This window comes from Cygnus atratus, chromosome 4 (assembly GCF_013377495.2).
Source record: "Cygnus atratus isolate AKBS03 ecotype Queensland, Australia chromosome 4, CAtr_DNAZoo_HiC_assembly, whole genome shotgun sequence".
Taxonomy (NCBI): Eukaryota; Metazoa; Chordata; class Aves; order Anseriformes; family Anatidae; genus Cygnus; species Cygnus atratus.
Genome location: NC_066365.1, coordinates 42,443,172 through 42,460,463, shown reverse-complemented (window position 1 = coordinate 42,460,463; position 17,292 = coordinate 42,443,172). Strand labels below are relative to the sequence as shown.

The following is a 17,292-nucleotide window of genomic DNA, read 5'->3' as shown; positions in this document are numbered from 1 at the left end:
AGCAATGCTAATCACAATTGTGAGTTGATTTTTTAAGGGCTGTAATATGGGATATGAGAATTGTTCATTTTAGCCAGCTTTTGTTTCCTGTGTTTTGTAGAAAGCCCATTATCTGAATTAACAGAAATCTAATGTTAACCAGTTACCTTTAAAAAGACAACCTAGTGCTCCAGGTGTCTTTGAGATTTGTTCTGTACTAACAGAAGATGGGTAAGCATTCAAAAAGCAAGGACAAATTCACTGTGCTAACAAGCCAGAAGTACAGTACAATGAGGTACAGTAAGCACATAATCAGTTCTTACCACGTTTTCGCACACTCACACAAAGGCATGTGCACATTCATACACACGAATCAGTCATCAAATTCTTCTCATAATTAGTTGCTATTAGCATAGTTCTGCAGTTACTGTTTTACTCTGATTTATTATGAATTGCTGTGAATTATAATTGAAATCTTGAATAGCAAAACTTAGCTCAGTATCAGGAAACTATAAATTATAAACCCTCATATTATTTTGTAAAAGTCATCCTTTTATTTCAGAAAGTAGTATTATTTCTAATTGTATTCTGCAGTTTCAGTTAAGAACATGTCAGTCCTTTGGAGCAACACTTAATGCATTAGCCCAAGGAAATCAGTACTAGAGGCTGCCTCTAGCAGGCCACTTGCAATTTTGAGAGAATGCCCAGCTGTGTCTCCAAATGTACAAAGGCTCAGTCTGCTCCTCATTTATTAGAAATCTATCAGTGTTAAGCAAGTACATTTGGAAGTCCGTAGAAATGCCATTTCTGAGAGGTCTCAAAATATGGAAGAGAAAAAAAGTGAAGACAGATGGATAGGCAGAAGAACATCTTTATGTCAATATCCATCAGCATGGTGGTCTGAACAGTATAAAAAATTGTTATTATCCTAAGGCAGCAGGCTGCCTTATGAAATACTAATTGAATTTTTCTTTCTAATTTTTTCTTTCAAACAGCTATAGGCTTACTGGTGGCAGTTCACAGTTCACAATCAACCCATCAACAGGACAGATCATCACCAGCGCTCTACTCGATCGAGAGACAAAAGAGAACTACACTTTGGTGGTGGTGGCGAGCGACGGGGGCTACCCCAGGCCTCTCTCCAGTTCCACCAGCGTGCTCGTTGCTGTTGCCGACGTGAATGACAATCCTCCAAAATTTCAACACCATCCCTATGTCACCCATGTCCCATCGCCTACCACTTCAGGTAACCTGATAGATGGCAGTGCTTAGGATACTTACTTAGATTACATAGATGTCTTACTAAATGCAAAGATATGCCACAAGAAACGTTTCTGAGATATTCCTCTGCAGCTATTTTCTAGGTTTTGTTATCTTTGTGTTGCATAGGAATGAATACAAGGCAGAATATATGACCTGTATTTTAGCAATTTTTTTAGTTTGTTCCTTCCATCCAATCCCATTTATACTCGGTGGTTGTGTAAAGAGGACATAGTATAAATGAGCACCCAGCTTTCAATCTGATAGGCAAACAGGTGATCAAATTTAGTTGTTTTGTCAGGGTTAGGAAGGCAGTAGCCTCATTTTCCTCTTAAAGTCTCCTTCTGCGTGTAGATATTTTTTGGCAGCCTTGAGTAATTCTTAAAGAGGATTTTGTCAACATCTTCTGAAAAGGCTTCCATATCTTCTGTCTCGGATGTTAATTATGTTGCCTTTCATTGAGCCAAGTGGTGAAGTAATGTAAAAGTAAAGCCAAGCAGCAACCCTCCTTTTGTTGAACATGCACCTAAGTTACAGTTACTTCACTCAATGCAGACATTAATTTCCGTTTATGTTTAAACAAGCCTGATAAATAAAGAAATTAGAAATGGGTAAGTCTAAAACGCTAATATTTTCTATTTACAGAATTGGCATTACAAGGAGATTTGCAAGGAGATTGGCATACACATTTGCAGGGAGATAGGGAGAATATATTAAATGATTCTAATACTAAGATTTTTCCAAGATTTAAAATAGACTGATATTGAAACTTCTACTATCCCAAAAGAGTAAAAGATTTATAAAGATGATCATGGTATTACCACAGATTCACCAAACTGCAGTTGTAGTGGTTGATTGTTGAAGCCAGCAGCGCTGTCCATTTTCACATGCATTTGCATACATACATATGTGATTCCTACAGAGAGAAGTCCAAGACAAACGGTTTACAAAACAAATTTTCCTTTAAAAGAAAAAAAAAAGGCTTATTTCTGTGTCTTGGGGTTGTCTTTCTAAATTTTAAACAATTGCAAATACTTCTCCTTTTTATGGAAGAATGAATTTGTTTTTATTTCTTCCCTGTTTCCAGAACAGCATAATGAAAGTATATTATTATTGCATTGGTGAGTCTTTGTGTATCCGGACTATGGCACAGTGCCTTTGTATGGTTCTTTCTGGGTTGTTTCCATAAATGTGATTATGAGGAGCATACATATGTTTAACTGATGTATTCAGGCAATACTGGTTTTGGACGCTTTTTGTATGAGACCCCTTATATCTAAAAGTGCATAGAAAGCCTAAGCCACTTTAACTGTTTTTAACTTAGCAAAAAGCTTGAGATACAGGCACCTTTTGTTTACAAATTCCTTATTTGATAGCTTACTTTCATTAAAAGGAAATGTTAATATATTTTCAAATTATTTTGAAAGGCTGTTGACAATGATTTTACTGCCAGACATGGCATGCATTAGAAAAAAACACTTTATTGCAATGTAGCTTTAAAAAAAATAAAAGAATAAAACCACACCACCAAACCCTCACAACTTGTACAAGATTTTTGCTTTTATTCCAATCAGAATATGTAGTGTATCATTTGAAAGAAAACAAAGCTTAATTTCTGTCAACATTTTTTAATCAAGGCTAAGAAGAGAAACTAATAATAGTAATTAATAATACAATTTTTTTAACTGAAGCAAAAATCTAATATTTCCTATCTCATTTCTCACAAGAATTTGAATACTGTATTTGTCTAAATATTTCTCCCTGTGGAGTATGTATCATTGCACATGACAGGTAGTGACATCAAGCATAGTTTTAAGGAGACACTGTCAAAGTAATTCCTGTGTGTAACTGATTTTGCCTTAAGAGGTTGAAAACAACATTGTTTTTTATACGTAATTGGTATTTTGTAAATTTAAGTACTAGTAAAACGTCAACAGAGTGTTCTGCAAATTGGCTGGACAATATTAAATTCAAAAGATTTGCCATGTATTAAATCTATAAACTCCAGTGAAAAAGAAAACCCTGTATTCTCCTTGCAAATAGTAATGCTAATAGAGTACTTGTACAGTGAAGCTTATTGGGAAATATAAATGTAAAAGACCTGAAACATAATATATTGATGTTATTGCACTAGGGTTTTTTTTATTATTATTATTTCTATGTGACTTAGCACCCTCATTCCTGTGTGACTCAGCACTTCTATCTCAGATGATCAGCATGCTTTTAAAAACGTGGTCCCATTAGTTTTTGTCCTCTCAATACTCTTAAAAATCAGAAGTATTAGGCTATTGGAGACAAAGGAGGAATATCGGAGAAATAGGAAGAAAAGGTTGCAAGGGAAGGTGAGACATTAGGGTAAATAAATATCCACTGGTGCTGCCCGTTCACTTACAAACCTTAATAGTTGTTGAATTACAGAAAGTTTTTTGTTGTTGTTCTGTTTTGTTTTTTACATGGATAAATAAATGATGAGTAACTCAAAAAAATCAAAATCCCATTCAGTCTCACTCGATTTATGGCTTTTGCAATGTAAATGTTCCAGAAATGGGATGCTAGACTTCCAAAAAATTGTAGGTCCAGTTGCCAGTGCAGATGTATGCACAGACACTGACATCCATACTGACATTTCCCTGAATGCAGTGACCTAGTTTTCAGACCCACATTTTATGGCCACATGCATGTTTTGTGGGCTCACAAACTCAGCTTGTTGAACTTCAGATTTTGTGAAACAGTTCGTTTTCAGAGCAGTTTAAGAAAGAGCATGCTTCTCAGGGAAGAATATCAGAAGGGTTACCCTCACAAGTTTTCCCAAGTGAAAAGCTGGTATCTCATTTTCCACAATCATGCATTTATTCATGAACTGACTTGCCTCTGTTCTCCATTTCAGGTTCATTTGTGTTTGCAGTGACTGTCACCGATGCTGATGCTGGCTCCAATGCTGAGCTCCATTATTCCCTTGTGGGGAAAAACTCTGAGAAATTCCACATTGATCCAGAGAGAGGGGCAATCCTAACTTCTAATGCACTGGCAGGAGAGTCTGAAGTCACCATTTCTGTCCACGTGCGGGATGGTGGCCGGTACCCCAAGACAGACTCAACAACTGTCACTGTGAGATTTGTGAACAGAGAAGAATTTCCTCGAGTCCAAGCTGAACAGGAAACTTTCACGTTTCCTGAAAACCAAGCAGTCGGTACACTTGTCACCACTGTTTCTGGGTCTTCAGCCAGAGGAGGCTCCTTGTCCTACTACATCGCCAGTGGTAACCTGGGCAACACCTTCCTGGTCGATCAGGTAACAGGACAGCTTTCTGTCAGTCAGGCTTTGGATTTTGAAGCCATACAGAAATACGTGGTTTGGATTGAGGCCAGAGATACAGGCTTTCCTCCCTTTTCATCGTATAAGAAATTGGAAGTAACAGTGGTAGATGTCAATGATAACGCACCAGAGTTTGAGCAAGATCCCTTCATTGCTGAAGTAGTGGAGAACCTGTCCCCACGGAAGATACTGACGGTGGCTGCTGTCGACAGGGACAGTGGTGTTAATGGACAGTTAAATTATGAAATAATCGAGGGCAATACGGAAAATAGTTTCAGTATCAATCGAGCCACTGGTGAGATCAGAAGTGTCAGGCCCTTGGACAGGGAGAAATTGTCTCAATACACACTAACCATAAAGGCTTCAGATAAAGGCACCCCCCTCCAGAGCACGACCGTCAAAGTTATCGTTAATATTTTGGATGAAAATGATAATGCCCCGAGGTTTTCCCAGATATTCAGTGCTTCTGTGCCTGAAAATGCACCCCTGGGTTTTACTGTAACCCGAGTCACAACTTCAGATGAAGACATTGGTGTGAATGCTATCAGCAGGTACTCCATAAGCGATACAAGTCTCCCATTTATCATAAATCCAAGCACCGGGGATATTACAGTCAGCAGACCACTAAACAGGGAGGACACAGATCGCTACAGAATCAGAGTCTCTGCACATGACTCTGGCTGGACAGTGAGCACGGATGTCACCATATTTGTCACAGATGTCAATGACAATGCCCCACGGTTTACAAAGCCATCCTATTACTTGGAGTGTCCCGAGCTTCCTGGGATTGGGTTGAAGGTCACCCAGGTTTCAGCCACTGATCCCGATGAAGGATCTAACGGTCAAGTCTTCTATTTCATAAAATCCCAGTCCGAGTTCTTCCGGATCAACGCAACCACAGGGGAAATTTTCAACAAGCAATATTTAAGGTACCAAAACTCAAGCGGTTCAAGCAATGTCAACATTAACAGGCACAGCTTCATAGTTACTTCTTCAGACCGGGGCAGTCCTCCGCTGCTGAGTGAGACAACCGTCACGATTAACATAGTAGACAGTAATGACAATGCACCACTGTTCCTCGCTCCTAAATATTTTACACCTGTTACTAAGAACGTGAGAGTTGGCACAAATTTAATTAAAGTTACTGCAGTGGATGACAAAGACTTTGGTTTGAATTCTGAAGTGGAATACTTTGTTTCTGATGAAAGCAAAACTAATAAATTCAGACTGGACAGGAATACAGGCTGGATTTCAGTGTCATCTTCACTAATGGCTGATTTGAACAAAAATTTTCTACTTAAAGTAAAAGCAAAGGATAAAGGTAATCCTCCACTCTCATCTGAGGTAGCTGTTGAAATAGTTGTAACAGAGGAAAACTACCATACACCTGAGTTTTCTCAGAGCCGCATGAGTGTCACTATCCCGGAGAGTCACTCTGTTGGAACAGTGGTCAGGACAGTTTCAGCCAGGGACAGAGATGCCGCCATGAATGGGTTAATCAGATATAACATTTCATCTGGAAATGAGGCTGGCACCTTTGCTATTAACACAACTACTGGTACACTGACAGTAGCCAAACCACTCGATTTTGAGTTACACCAAAAGCATGAGCTAGTTGTTACTGCCACAGATGGAGGATGGGTGTCCAGAACAGGCTACTGCAGTGTCACCATTAATGTCGTTGATGTGAATGATAATTCTCCAGCATTCAGCCCTGAGGACTACTTTCCCAACGTATTAGAAAATGCCCCGAGTGGAACAACTGTTATTCGTTTAAATGCCACTGATGCTGATTCTGGACCTAATGCTGTGATTGCATATGCTATTCAGTCCTCAGATAGTGACCTCTTTGTCATCGACCCCAACACAGGGACAATCACCACCCAGGGGTTTTTAGATTATGAAACAAAGCAAAGTTACCATTTAACAGTAAAGGCTTTTAATGTTCCAGATGAAGAGAGGTACAGCTTTGCTAGTGTCAACATCCAGTTAGAAGGGACGAATGAATATGTACCCCGTTTTGTGTCCAAGCTTTATTATTTTGAAGTTTCTGAGGCAGCCCCCAAAGGTACCATTGTAGGTGAAGTTTTTGCAAGTGATCGTGATATGGGAACTGATGGAGAAGTCCATTACCTTATCTTTGGCAACAGCAGAAAGAAAGGCTTCCAGATAGATGAGAAAAGTGGCCAGATCTATGTTTCAGGACCTCTTGACAGAGAAAAAGAAGAACGAATCTCTTTGAAAGTTCTTGCAAAAAATTTTGGAAGCATTCGTGGTGCGGATATAGATGAAGTAACAGTTAATATTACTGTACTGGATGCCAATGATCCCCCTGTTTTCACTTTAGCAACCTACAACATACAAATCAGCGAGGGTGTTCCTCCGGGAACCCATGTCACATTTGTAAGTGCCTTTGATTCAGATTCTGTCCCTAGCTGGAGCAGGTTTTCCTATTTCATTGGGTCTGGCAACGACAACAGTGCCTTTTCCATCAACCCTCAGACAGGACAGGTCACTGTCACTGCAGAACTGGATCGAGAAACGCTGCCTGTGTACAATCTTTCCGTGCTGGCCATTGATTCGGGAACGCCGTCTGCTACAGGCAGCGCCTCTTTATTGGTAACTTTGGAAGATATCAACGATAATGGCCCCACCTTGTCCACCAGCCAAGGAGAAGTCATGGAGAATAATCGTGCAGGAACTCTCGTGATGATGCTTCAATCGTCAGATCCCGATCTCCCTCCAAACCAAGGTCCTTTCACGTACTACCTGCTCAGCACTGGCCCTGCAACCAGTTACTTCAGCCTTAGCACCACTGGTGTTCTGACCACAACGAGGGAGATTGACAGGGAGCAAATCAGCGATTTCTACCTGTCGGTGATTACGAGAGACTCTGGGGTTCCTCAGATGTCTTCCACGGGAACTGTGCAGATAAAGGTAATAGACCAAAACGACAACCCGTCTCAGCCCAGAACGGTAGAAATCTTTGTTCACTATTATGGCAACCTCTTCCCAGGTGGAATTTTGGGCAACGTAAAGCCGCAGGATCCGGATGTGTTAGACAGCTTCCAGTGCTCCCTCACCTCAGGAGTCACCAGCCTCTTCAGTATTCCTGGGGGCACCTGTGAGCTGCACTCACAGGCAAGGTCCACGGATGGAGTGTTTGACCTGGCCGTCCTCAGCAACGACGGGTTGCACGGCGCTGTCACGAGCAGCGTCCGGATTTTCTTTGCGGGCTTCAGTAACGCCACCATTGACAACAGCATCCTCCTCCGCTTGAGCATCCACACCGTGAGGGATTTCCTGACGAACCACTATCTGCACTTCCTGCGAATCGCCAGCTCGCAGCTGACGGGGCTGGGCACAGCTGTGCAGCTCTATGGGCTGTACGAGGAGAGCAACCAGACCTTCCTCATGGCGGCCGTCAAACGCAGCGGCAACCAGTACGTGAATCCCAGCGGTGTGGCCACCTTCTTCGAGAGCATCAAAGACATCCTCTTCCGCCAGAGTGGGGTGCGAGTCGAGTCCGTGGATCATGACTCATGCCTGCAGAACCCATGCCAGAATGGAGGGAGCTGCGCGAGGAGGCTGGCTGTGAGCCCAGCTCTAAGGACCCACGAGAGTGTCCCCGTCATCATCGTAGCCAACGAGCCCCTCCGGTCCTTCGTGTGCAGGTGCATGCCAGGATATGAGGGGAGCCTGTGCGAGACTGACATCGACGAATGCCTCCCGTCCCCCTGCCACAACGATGGGACTTGCCACAATTTGGTGGGGGGCTTCTCGTGCAGTTGCCCAGAGGGTTTCACCGGCATGGCCTGTGAGAGGGATGTCAACGAGTGCCTTTCCAACCCGTGCAAAAACGGTGCTGCCTGCCAGAACTTCCCTGGAAGCTTCAACTGCGTTTGCAAAACTGGATATACAGGTACGCTTTCACTTCTCTTCATCTTATAGTGAAGAAGAATTAGAAAAAGGGCAGAAACATTCCTTTTTAGCCCATGATAAATTCCAGCTGCAATTATCTGAATACGTGCATTTCCAATAGGTGAAGAGGTCATGCAGAAGAAAGTATTTGTAGTTATGAAAACTGAGAAGACGAGGTGCCTGCAGTATTATTTCTTCACTGAAAGGGGTTGTGAAGTATTGGAACAGGCTTCCCAGAGAAGAAGTTGAGTCACCATCCCTAGAGGTCTTCAAAAAATGTGTAGATGTAAAGCTTAGTGACATGGTTTAATGATGGAGTAGGTAGTGCTAGGTTAAAGGTTGGACCAGATGATCTTAGAGGTCTTTTCCAATCGAAATGATTCTATGATTATTTCATTTTAGCTCTGTCCTCCAGCAAATCTCACTTACCTGATTTGTATTAGAGCAGAAGGATTTTTCAGGAGCTATTTTAATTTATTAAATATGTAGAAATCATTTCCAGTGCTTAAGTATGACTTTTTCTGTTCTTGTTATTGTTATGCATACTGTAGTAGTATTTTGAGTCTGTTAAGAGTGTTCCAAGCAAGAAAATCAGCCTCTGCCCCAAATTGTTTACAGTTGTACAGGACAGAAAGCAGATGAAGGATATGGGAAAGAAAACAAAACTCAAGCAAAATGATCAAACATGTATTTATATATAACAGAAATGGCTTCAGCATTCCTACCTCTTCTGAGTATTTTTTCTCTAATATTTGTTACATATTATTCCTAGAAAAGTAGACTTGGCTTTCACGGTAACAAGGCTCTAGTGTATAGTGTCATGTGGAAACTACGTGTATTTCATTTGCAGTCATCAAAGGGCACATTTATTAATTAAATTATATTAAATTAAATTTCTGGCTCCTCATGTAAGGGTTCTGGATGCTTTCAGTTATTTTAAGATAAGTATCAACAGATTGAGATTGCAAATTCTCTTAAACCACTACAGTCACTGTAACATATATAGTGTTAGGGGTTGGATGAAAATACAGAGAAGTCCTTTTCTAGCAGAAGAAAACTACTTGGTTGTCATGACTAATTATACCATCAGAACTTTGGCCTGCTGAATTTGCCTGCTTGAAATTATTCTAGCATGACTGCCTTCCAGCCTTAGTCTTCATTTATTGCTCAGGGTGAGATTTGGGAAAACAGCCCTACGCCAAGTAGCCTGTAAACTTAAGTTCATATACATAATTGTTTTTTTTTTTTTCTGGCATAATCTTTGTCTGCTTGGGTCTTCCTCCATCTGCGGTTCCTGTGTGTATTAGAAAGTTGTGCAATACTTTAGCTATTAGCATTGAATGCGAGGCACATTCAAGAAAAAAAAACATTAAAAAACTCAAATGTGTTTACTACGGTATGTGAATCATATATACTTTCTCTAGAAAAATCATCACTTTATAGGCTGATACAGTCTGTCATATATTCTGGTGGTATTCCCCTCACCAACCTTCAGGTGTCTGAGCCACGTTAGTAGGTGGCTATGGCTGTGGGAGAGGCACATAGGTTCCCGCTATAGTTGGTGGAGATCTCTCTTCTGTCAACAGATCTTCAAGAGAAATTCAGATCACCCTCAAAAAGATTTGATCAGGGGATGAACTCCCAGTCTGTAATTATAATTTCTGAATGACAGTTTCTCAAACCAAAAAGAGACAGTGACTTTGCAATTGGATCTTGGTGCAAGGTTGCATCTAGCCTTACTACTGCAGTGAAGCACCCCAGTTGCAAAATGGGTGTATTACTGCAAGGCTTCAGCCTTTTTGTGCATAACCTTTGGATAAAATGCAAGTTGTAGCATGGTCTTTCTATCATCTGTTCATTGTGTGCATGGAAAACAAACACAAATAAAAAACACAATTTACAATTAAACTTTATTTAGGTAGAGGGTCATCTCATTCAGCCATTCCTGTCGTGCTTAGAGCACCCTCAGCAAATAACAGCAAAAGAAATTAAAACATTTTTGTGTGAGTACGTTCTTTAAGAAAGGTCTGAACAATTTTAATTGTTGCTTATGGCCAATTTTTAGAGACATAATAAAGAGCCTAACTAGAGAAGATACAATAAAGCTTCCATTACCTCTTCTAAGGTGTATTTCTGTATCTCAGATGCCCTGGGGCAGCCCAGGTTACAACAGCTGTGCTCATTACAGTGTGGATATTTGGGCTCGCCACTATTGCCCCCCAAACTTGTCTGTAACCAGTGGAGCAATCGGGGGATTGGCTTTTTTTGTTTTTGTTTTGATTTGTTTTTTTTCTTAAGCCAGATTAGTACAGGAGATATCATCTACTTCATTGCAAAGAAGATTAATCTATTTCAAACAAAGGCATGACTATGTCATTTAAGGCACAACTACAGCATTTGATACGTGTTCGATGTGAAAGGTCTCATGATATAGAGGATGCTGATGTGATCTTTTGTGTGAACCTTACAAATGTACTACTGAGCCTCAGGCCAGGAGCAATGGTTGTTAATCGTCAAGCAGTTCTAATTAAGTTACTGATCCAGGAGTTTATTTTATGTTGTATTAGTACATCCAATTATTTTGCCAGGAGCATGGCAAAATAATTCTAGGGTGCCTATCCCCTGTAACTCTTTAGGTCATTAAGACTAGAGGTTAAATGGACATATGTTTGATATTGCAACTAAGCAAAACACTTCATTAACTCTAGCAGCATACTGTAATATATGCCTCTAGCCTACAATTTGAAGCATTAAAGAAATGTCCAGGTCATTTTTTCTGGTATTAAAGCTTAATGTTCACCCCTTATGTCAGCTAAAAATAAAGCTCTACATGTGACAAACACTTGAAGAAAAAAAAAAAAAAGATGTTTTAACTAAGAAAATATGGTGAGAGACTCTTACAATTTGAAGTGTTTGATTTCTTTCATGGTATGAATTAAATCTGGCATCTGATATGAGCTTCCTTAAACTACTTGTCAACACAAATAATTTTGAAATAGAGTACGACTGAGGCAGATGTTTATATTTGGGAGTCAGATCTTTTTAAAATCAGTTGGTCATTGCAGAATCAAGAATTATTTAAGTGTCTTGGGATTAATTGGTCAAGACAGAAAACAAATGGCGCCAAAGTGTGTAATTAAAAACCAAAATATCTTTGGAGTTGAATATCAGTAGAGCTTATCTAATAAGATCACAATTAATATTCAGTATATTTAGACATCTTATGTCTGCAGAAATGTATTTGATATGCTGCAAATTTAATATTCAATGGGTTCTGCAAATATCAGAATACAGATTGAGAATGTTTGTCAGAGAAAATGTTATGTCATTATTATACTACCAACAGAAAAATTTCACAGCTGTTTGGGATTTTAATCATGATTCATATATGATTAAAGATAGCCATAGTGAATGTAATAATAAAGCTAGGAACTGTTTCTTTATGAATATAATCCCTGAGTGCCTCAACAAAAAAAGAGACAGCCAAAATAGCAGATTTTTAATTCGGTATATCATATACATAGTTTTGCTGCTTCTCTTGGAATGAAAATAGTCTCATAATTGAATTTGCATGTTCTGTAAAAAACAAAACAAAACATGATATTGCATACAATTAGAAATTAGTATTTTCTGAGATATACTTTGTTCACTGTAAATTTGAGTACCTGAGCTATAGACCCTTATAACGGCTTACCTGAAAATTGAGAGTTTCTTTACTTGATTTATTATGTTTTGTCAGCTGCATTTCACTTCATCACACTGCAAAGGTAATTTAGTTCATTTCACTGAATAGGATTATGAAGACCAATTACCTCAGAGCAACATCATTAGGGTTTTGAACAATCTGTTATAATTACATCTCTTAATGATGATCAGGTTTTGTTTTTAAAATAATCACTTTCTAGAAGGAATATACTTTGTGATTTACAGTAGTTGTCTGACCTTCCTTTGAACACTTCATTTCCTGTTTTCCAGGACTCATTAAGATGAAGGAATTTAGGTTTGTGAAATTGTTTCAAATGCAAGATTAAAGTACCAGAACCATTTTAAAAGATGGACATAGAGAACCACAAAAAGTAAAACTCTCAAATCAGCTGAAATGTAATCCCAGAGCATTCAGTTGGTATCCGTTCCTCTTACATTTTTCAATTAAAAAAAACAAAAAACTGTTCTCAGGAAGTTTGATTTTTGTATAAGTTTGTGCATGTGATATCATCAGTTTGAGGTGATGGATGATAAATGATAGTCCGTTATCAATTATCCTGTGTTATCCTAAAATTCATGTTCTTCAAGAAAGGCCTTTGTGACACAAAGATGAATACCCTGAATCTTTCGATACTTTGTTTGAGAAGAAATCTCCAAACTCATCTAACCACATCACTTACCTGAACTGGAGTTCCAGAGACGGCTCAGGTTTGGAGTCTCTGGTTCACAAAACATTGTCTGTTTCCTTCCCCTCATTGGATTCAATAACCTGAAATACTAATAAAGCTTATATGATTAGCCTTGTTCTTTATGCTGTCCTAATGAAACAATTCCCCAGTTGAGAAGTGCATAATAATCCAACTCTGTGAAAATACTTCTAGAAAATTAACTCACATAAGCCATGAAAACTTGTAAACCTCATAATTTTTCAAAGCACGTTGCTTTAGTGAGACAAAGGTCTATCAGAACAGTACTCTTAAATTCATGTTGTAAACCTTAAATCAGCAGACTGCTGTGGAAAATGACCTGCATAATCCAAAACTGCTCTAGTTGTATGAGATTTTAACAAAAATCATTGGCTTCATCTTTTTGCAAAGTAGTAAGACTTCAAGTTTGGGTTCAAGTGAAGATGCTTTTGTGCATACTGCCAGTTTCTTATCCTCTTCAATACAGCACGGTTTCTTGAATGATTTACTTTATCTGTGGGGGAGAAACTTCAAACTAACTAGTGTTTCTGTCAATTCTCAAGAAAAACATAATTCTCTGAAAGTCATTTTTGTTTGTTTGTTTGTTTCCCTCTCCAGAAAAAATCATATCTAAATAGAAGCATAATACCTTAGGTAGAACAGGAAAAGCAATAGATGCGCAAGCTAGTTTTTCCCCCCAAACCTTTACCTTTATTACACACCTTATTGTGTTTGTAACTCACGAAATAGGCAACCAGGTCAAACTTGAATAAGTATACTTTTCAAATCAACTGTTCACAGTTGTGTTCAATGGAGTTCTAGGATATTAAACAGGAATATCTTCTACAGTACTTGTACTAAGATACTGGAAAACCGACAAAGCATGCAGTAAGGGAGATAACTGAAAGTGGTAGGACATGTTCCCACCTTAGATGGCTGTACGAGCTAGAAGAACAAGGTGTTAAAAGAAAAAAGTAGAAATTTAGTAGACGTTTGCAGGACCAAGTACAATTTAACTAGTATCACAGCAACTTTCCTGGAGGAATCCCAACAGTGAATAAATGCCAAACAAGCGAAAAACCCTGCTGGGTAAAGCCCTGAGTAACCTGATCTAACTTGGAAGGTTGCCTTGCTTTAAATAGGGGTTGGACATCATGACCTCTGGGGTCCCTCCAGCCTAAACTTTTCCATATTTCTGGAGCTTTTGTCCTTGTACAGACGTCCAGAAAGATCCACTTCTACCAATCAAGTCTGGGCAAAGATAACAGTGGGAAAAATGTAGGAGGAACATAGTTTAGATTAAAATGGAAGAGTAAGAAGGTGCAATTTGAACACTGGTGGACCATCCAAAAACCAGAAATTGATAGAAACATGTCTCAGCAAACTAACCAATGCAGGCTGCCAATAATAGCTTGACATATGGAGACCTTTTCTTGAAGGAAGCACCAGAGTTTCTGTCTCAGAGGAGTCTGAGGAGGAACTGACTGAAGATCTGAAGGTAGAAGGAAGTTTGAATGAGTTGATAAAGTTCAGGATTTTGAAGAAAAGAGAAAATGAAGCCTTCTAGCAGCAGCTGTCTTTAGAAGAAGCTGACATAAGGCAGTTGGTTGATACGGTTAACCTGGAGAGGGATGCACATAGGAAAAGAAATTCAGGAGAGTTGGGATTTTGAAAGAAAAAGTATAACTGAAAATTATCTTAAGGCCATATTAAAAAATACAGCTGTCTAAAGAGCTTTGGGTGGTCATATCAGGATCTTTTTGGATGAGAATGAGTTGCATACTGAATAGAAATAAGTTGCTGTTCTTCTGGTACATATGTGGCATTATATCATACTGTTTACCTACTAACTTACTTATCAGTTTCTAGTTTAAAACTCCCATAATCTATTTACCATGTTTTTCTAATAATCTTGCTTTATCAGACATTTAGTTTAAATCCTTGTATGGTACAGCCATAGTGGTATCTGGCTGAAGGACTCTTGCTTCCTGGAATAAGCATGTTTAACATGCATTTAAAGACAAAAAGTGAGCTTCAGAGACATCTTTTGCTGGATCACTATTCCAAATATAAATAGATACATTTTTTCCCAGGTCTTTAGCACTTCAGTGAATGGCAGAGAATAGCCAAAATTTCTTCTTCATTTTAAATAAATATTAGTTTTAATAGCTCTGATGAATTGTTTAATCAGAGTATTTGTCTTCTCCTGTGTCAAAACAGTTGGAATAAATGCAAACACACTTTTATTAGTTTTATGAATTATTCAAACAATTGTTTAATATGAAAAAGATGTTGTTATTCACTGGTTAAAATATGTGCAGATAAAATAAACATCCATGCTATGTTGCTGACTCAGCAAATATGCTGGCTTTAAGAGAGCTGTTACAAAGAAGAGGACTTAGGGCAAATTGTAAAAGACTGAGTAAGCCCTATTAGCTATCTTAGATTTTTTTTCTGAAAACTAAGAAACGTCATTGAGCTAATTTAAGCATCTCAGTCTCATTCTTGCTAGTGTTCTCTTCGCTAAGTCAAAGATCAATGTTATGTGTCATGAATTTTAAATAAAGAAAATATCAAAATCTAACATAAAAAGTTAGCTCATCCTTCAGTCATGCCCATTAGACAATAAAATACAAATAAATACCCCCAGAGCATAATTAGATACAGACACTGGAAATGTTTCCCGGATTTATGGTGAATCTACGAGTTACATGTTAACCACAGGAATCCTCCAATGCTCCGTTTCCGTCCTGTTTGCAGTCACACAGGGAGGGCTCCCGTTCACACGAAAGAACAGTCTCTAAACTTCTTTAGCTTAAACAGAAAAGTACAGAAAAAGGAGGTTTTCTAATTAGGAGATAAGGCTAAAAACGCCAGCAGAGTTAATATAGCACAGTCCTATTTTTCTTCAGTTTTAGGGACCAGCAATCTTCTAAAGCCTGAGGACTGCATAATACTGTGCATTGCTGTCATGTGCCATGTAAGAATTATAAAATATATGTGACACAAAAGGATGGACAGCCTCTATGCAAGTTCATGTGGTACTTCTAACTTAAACATACTTTATGCTTGTATGGTGCAAGGAATAAAATAATTAATTATCTATGCAAGAAGAAGCATACAGAAGTCTTACCCTTTGTAAAGCGGGCCTAAATGAAGTTCAAGGAGAGATTTAAAAAAGCACATCTGATTTTACAAATTTTTGCAGAGAAATATGAATGAAAAACATGACGACACTTTCAAGTTTTTGCTGAATAGGTGGTGAAGGCTGGCAGTGCAGGCAGAAAGCAAAGCAGGTACCAAGGGTGGCATATAGTGGAAGTGCTGCCAAACTGGTAAAAGCTGAGCAATGAAAAACTGAGAAGTGAAGACAAAACACTTTTGTAGTTAATGTTTCCAGACAAAGAAAATCTTAGTTTTGTACAAAGAATCCCCTTGTCAGTATTCAGCATCTGTTAAAATCTTCACTTCTTCTCTTGGTTCCCTTCCTTGTTGAAATGAATTATGTGATTTCAGTATATTCTCTAGTGAATAATATCTACCACATGTGACAATGCCTGCTTAGAAAAGGCACGTGTATCCAGGGTAACATGTTTTAGCTCCAGAGGACTGTGGTCCCTCTAAGTCAGGAAGGAGGTTGTAATTGATGAGGAAAAAGAAATATCATATAATGTACAATAGCAGCCTGTGTTTGCCCTGCTGTGTTCATACAGGTTCCAGCAAGGGCTGTCCTTATCCTCGATCCCCTTCACGCTGAGTACATTGCATTCAATGGGGCGGGGGGAAAAACACAACACTTTTTGTTTTAGTACAGCATCTCTTTTCATTTCATGATGTCTCTTGTATGGACACCAGTTAATAAAAAGCAATACAATACCTATATGAGATAATTACAGTGAAACACTTGAAAATTTCTCTGGGTTGGTCAGTATGCCCATGACATGGCTGGGACAATGTCTGTGTTTCCATTTCTCCATCCCTCCCTAAACCCCAAATGATCCCTCCTTTCGTTACTCTAATACAACCCTTGCTTTGCTATTGACCTGATTCTTCTGAACTGGAAATTGCTTTTGTTCCTTGATCACAGGGAAAACGTGTGACTCCACTGTCAATTACTGTGAATGCAACCCCTGTTTCAATGGTGGGTCCTGCCAGAGCAGTGTGGAGGGGTACTACTGCCATTGCCCCTTCGGTGAGTATGCTCTTGCTCTTCTTTATCTTCCCTTCCCCTATTAATAATTCTCAAGCATGTTATTTCTGTTTACCTATATGAAACTGATGGATATGTGTATATGGATCCCTGTCCTGTTTACATTAAGAGAACTTGACTCAGTCAGAACAGCTTTATTAGTCCACATAAGTACTTGCCCATTCACTTTATTGCATGTTAATAAAGTTTTGAGTTCCAAAACCAGCATACAATTCC

General features: G+C 38.9%; 1 protein-coding gene across 1 annotated transcript in view; it reads left to right on the top strand.

Annotated features, from left to right (window-relative positions):
- Positions 1-17,292, top strand: part of FAT4 (FAT atypical cadherin 4) — a 150,382-nt gene that overhangs the window by 112,183 nt on the left and 20,907 nt on the right. Inside the window, exons 9-11 of the mRNA XM_035554857.2 lie at positions 975-1,225; positions 4,127-8,476; positions 16,954-17,058. Of these exons, the coding sequence (XP_035410750.1) occupies positions 975-1,225; positions 4,127-8,476; positions 16,954-17,058 (4,706 nt within the window). The remainder of the gene's footprint in view (positions 1-974; positions 1,226-4,126; positions 8,477-16,953; positions 17,059-17,292) is intronic.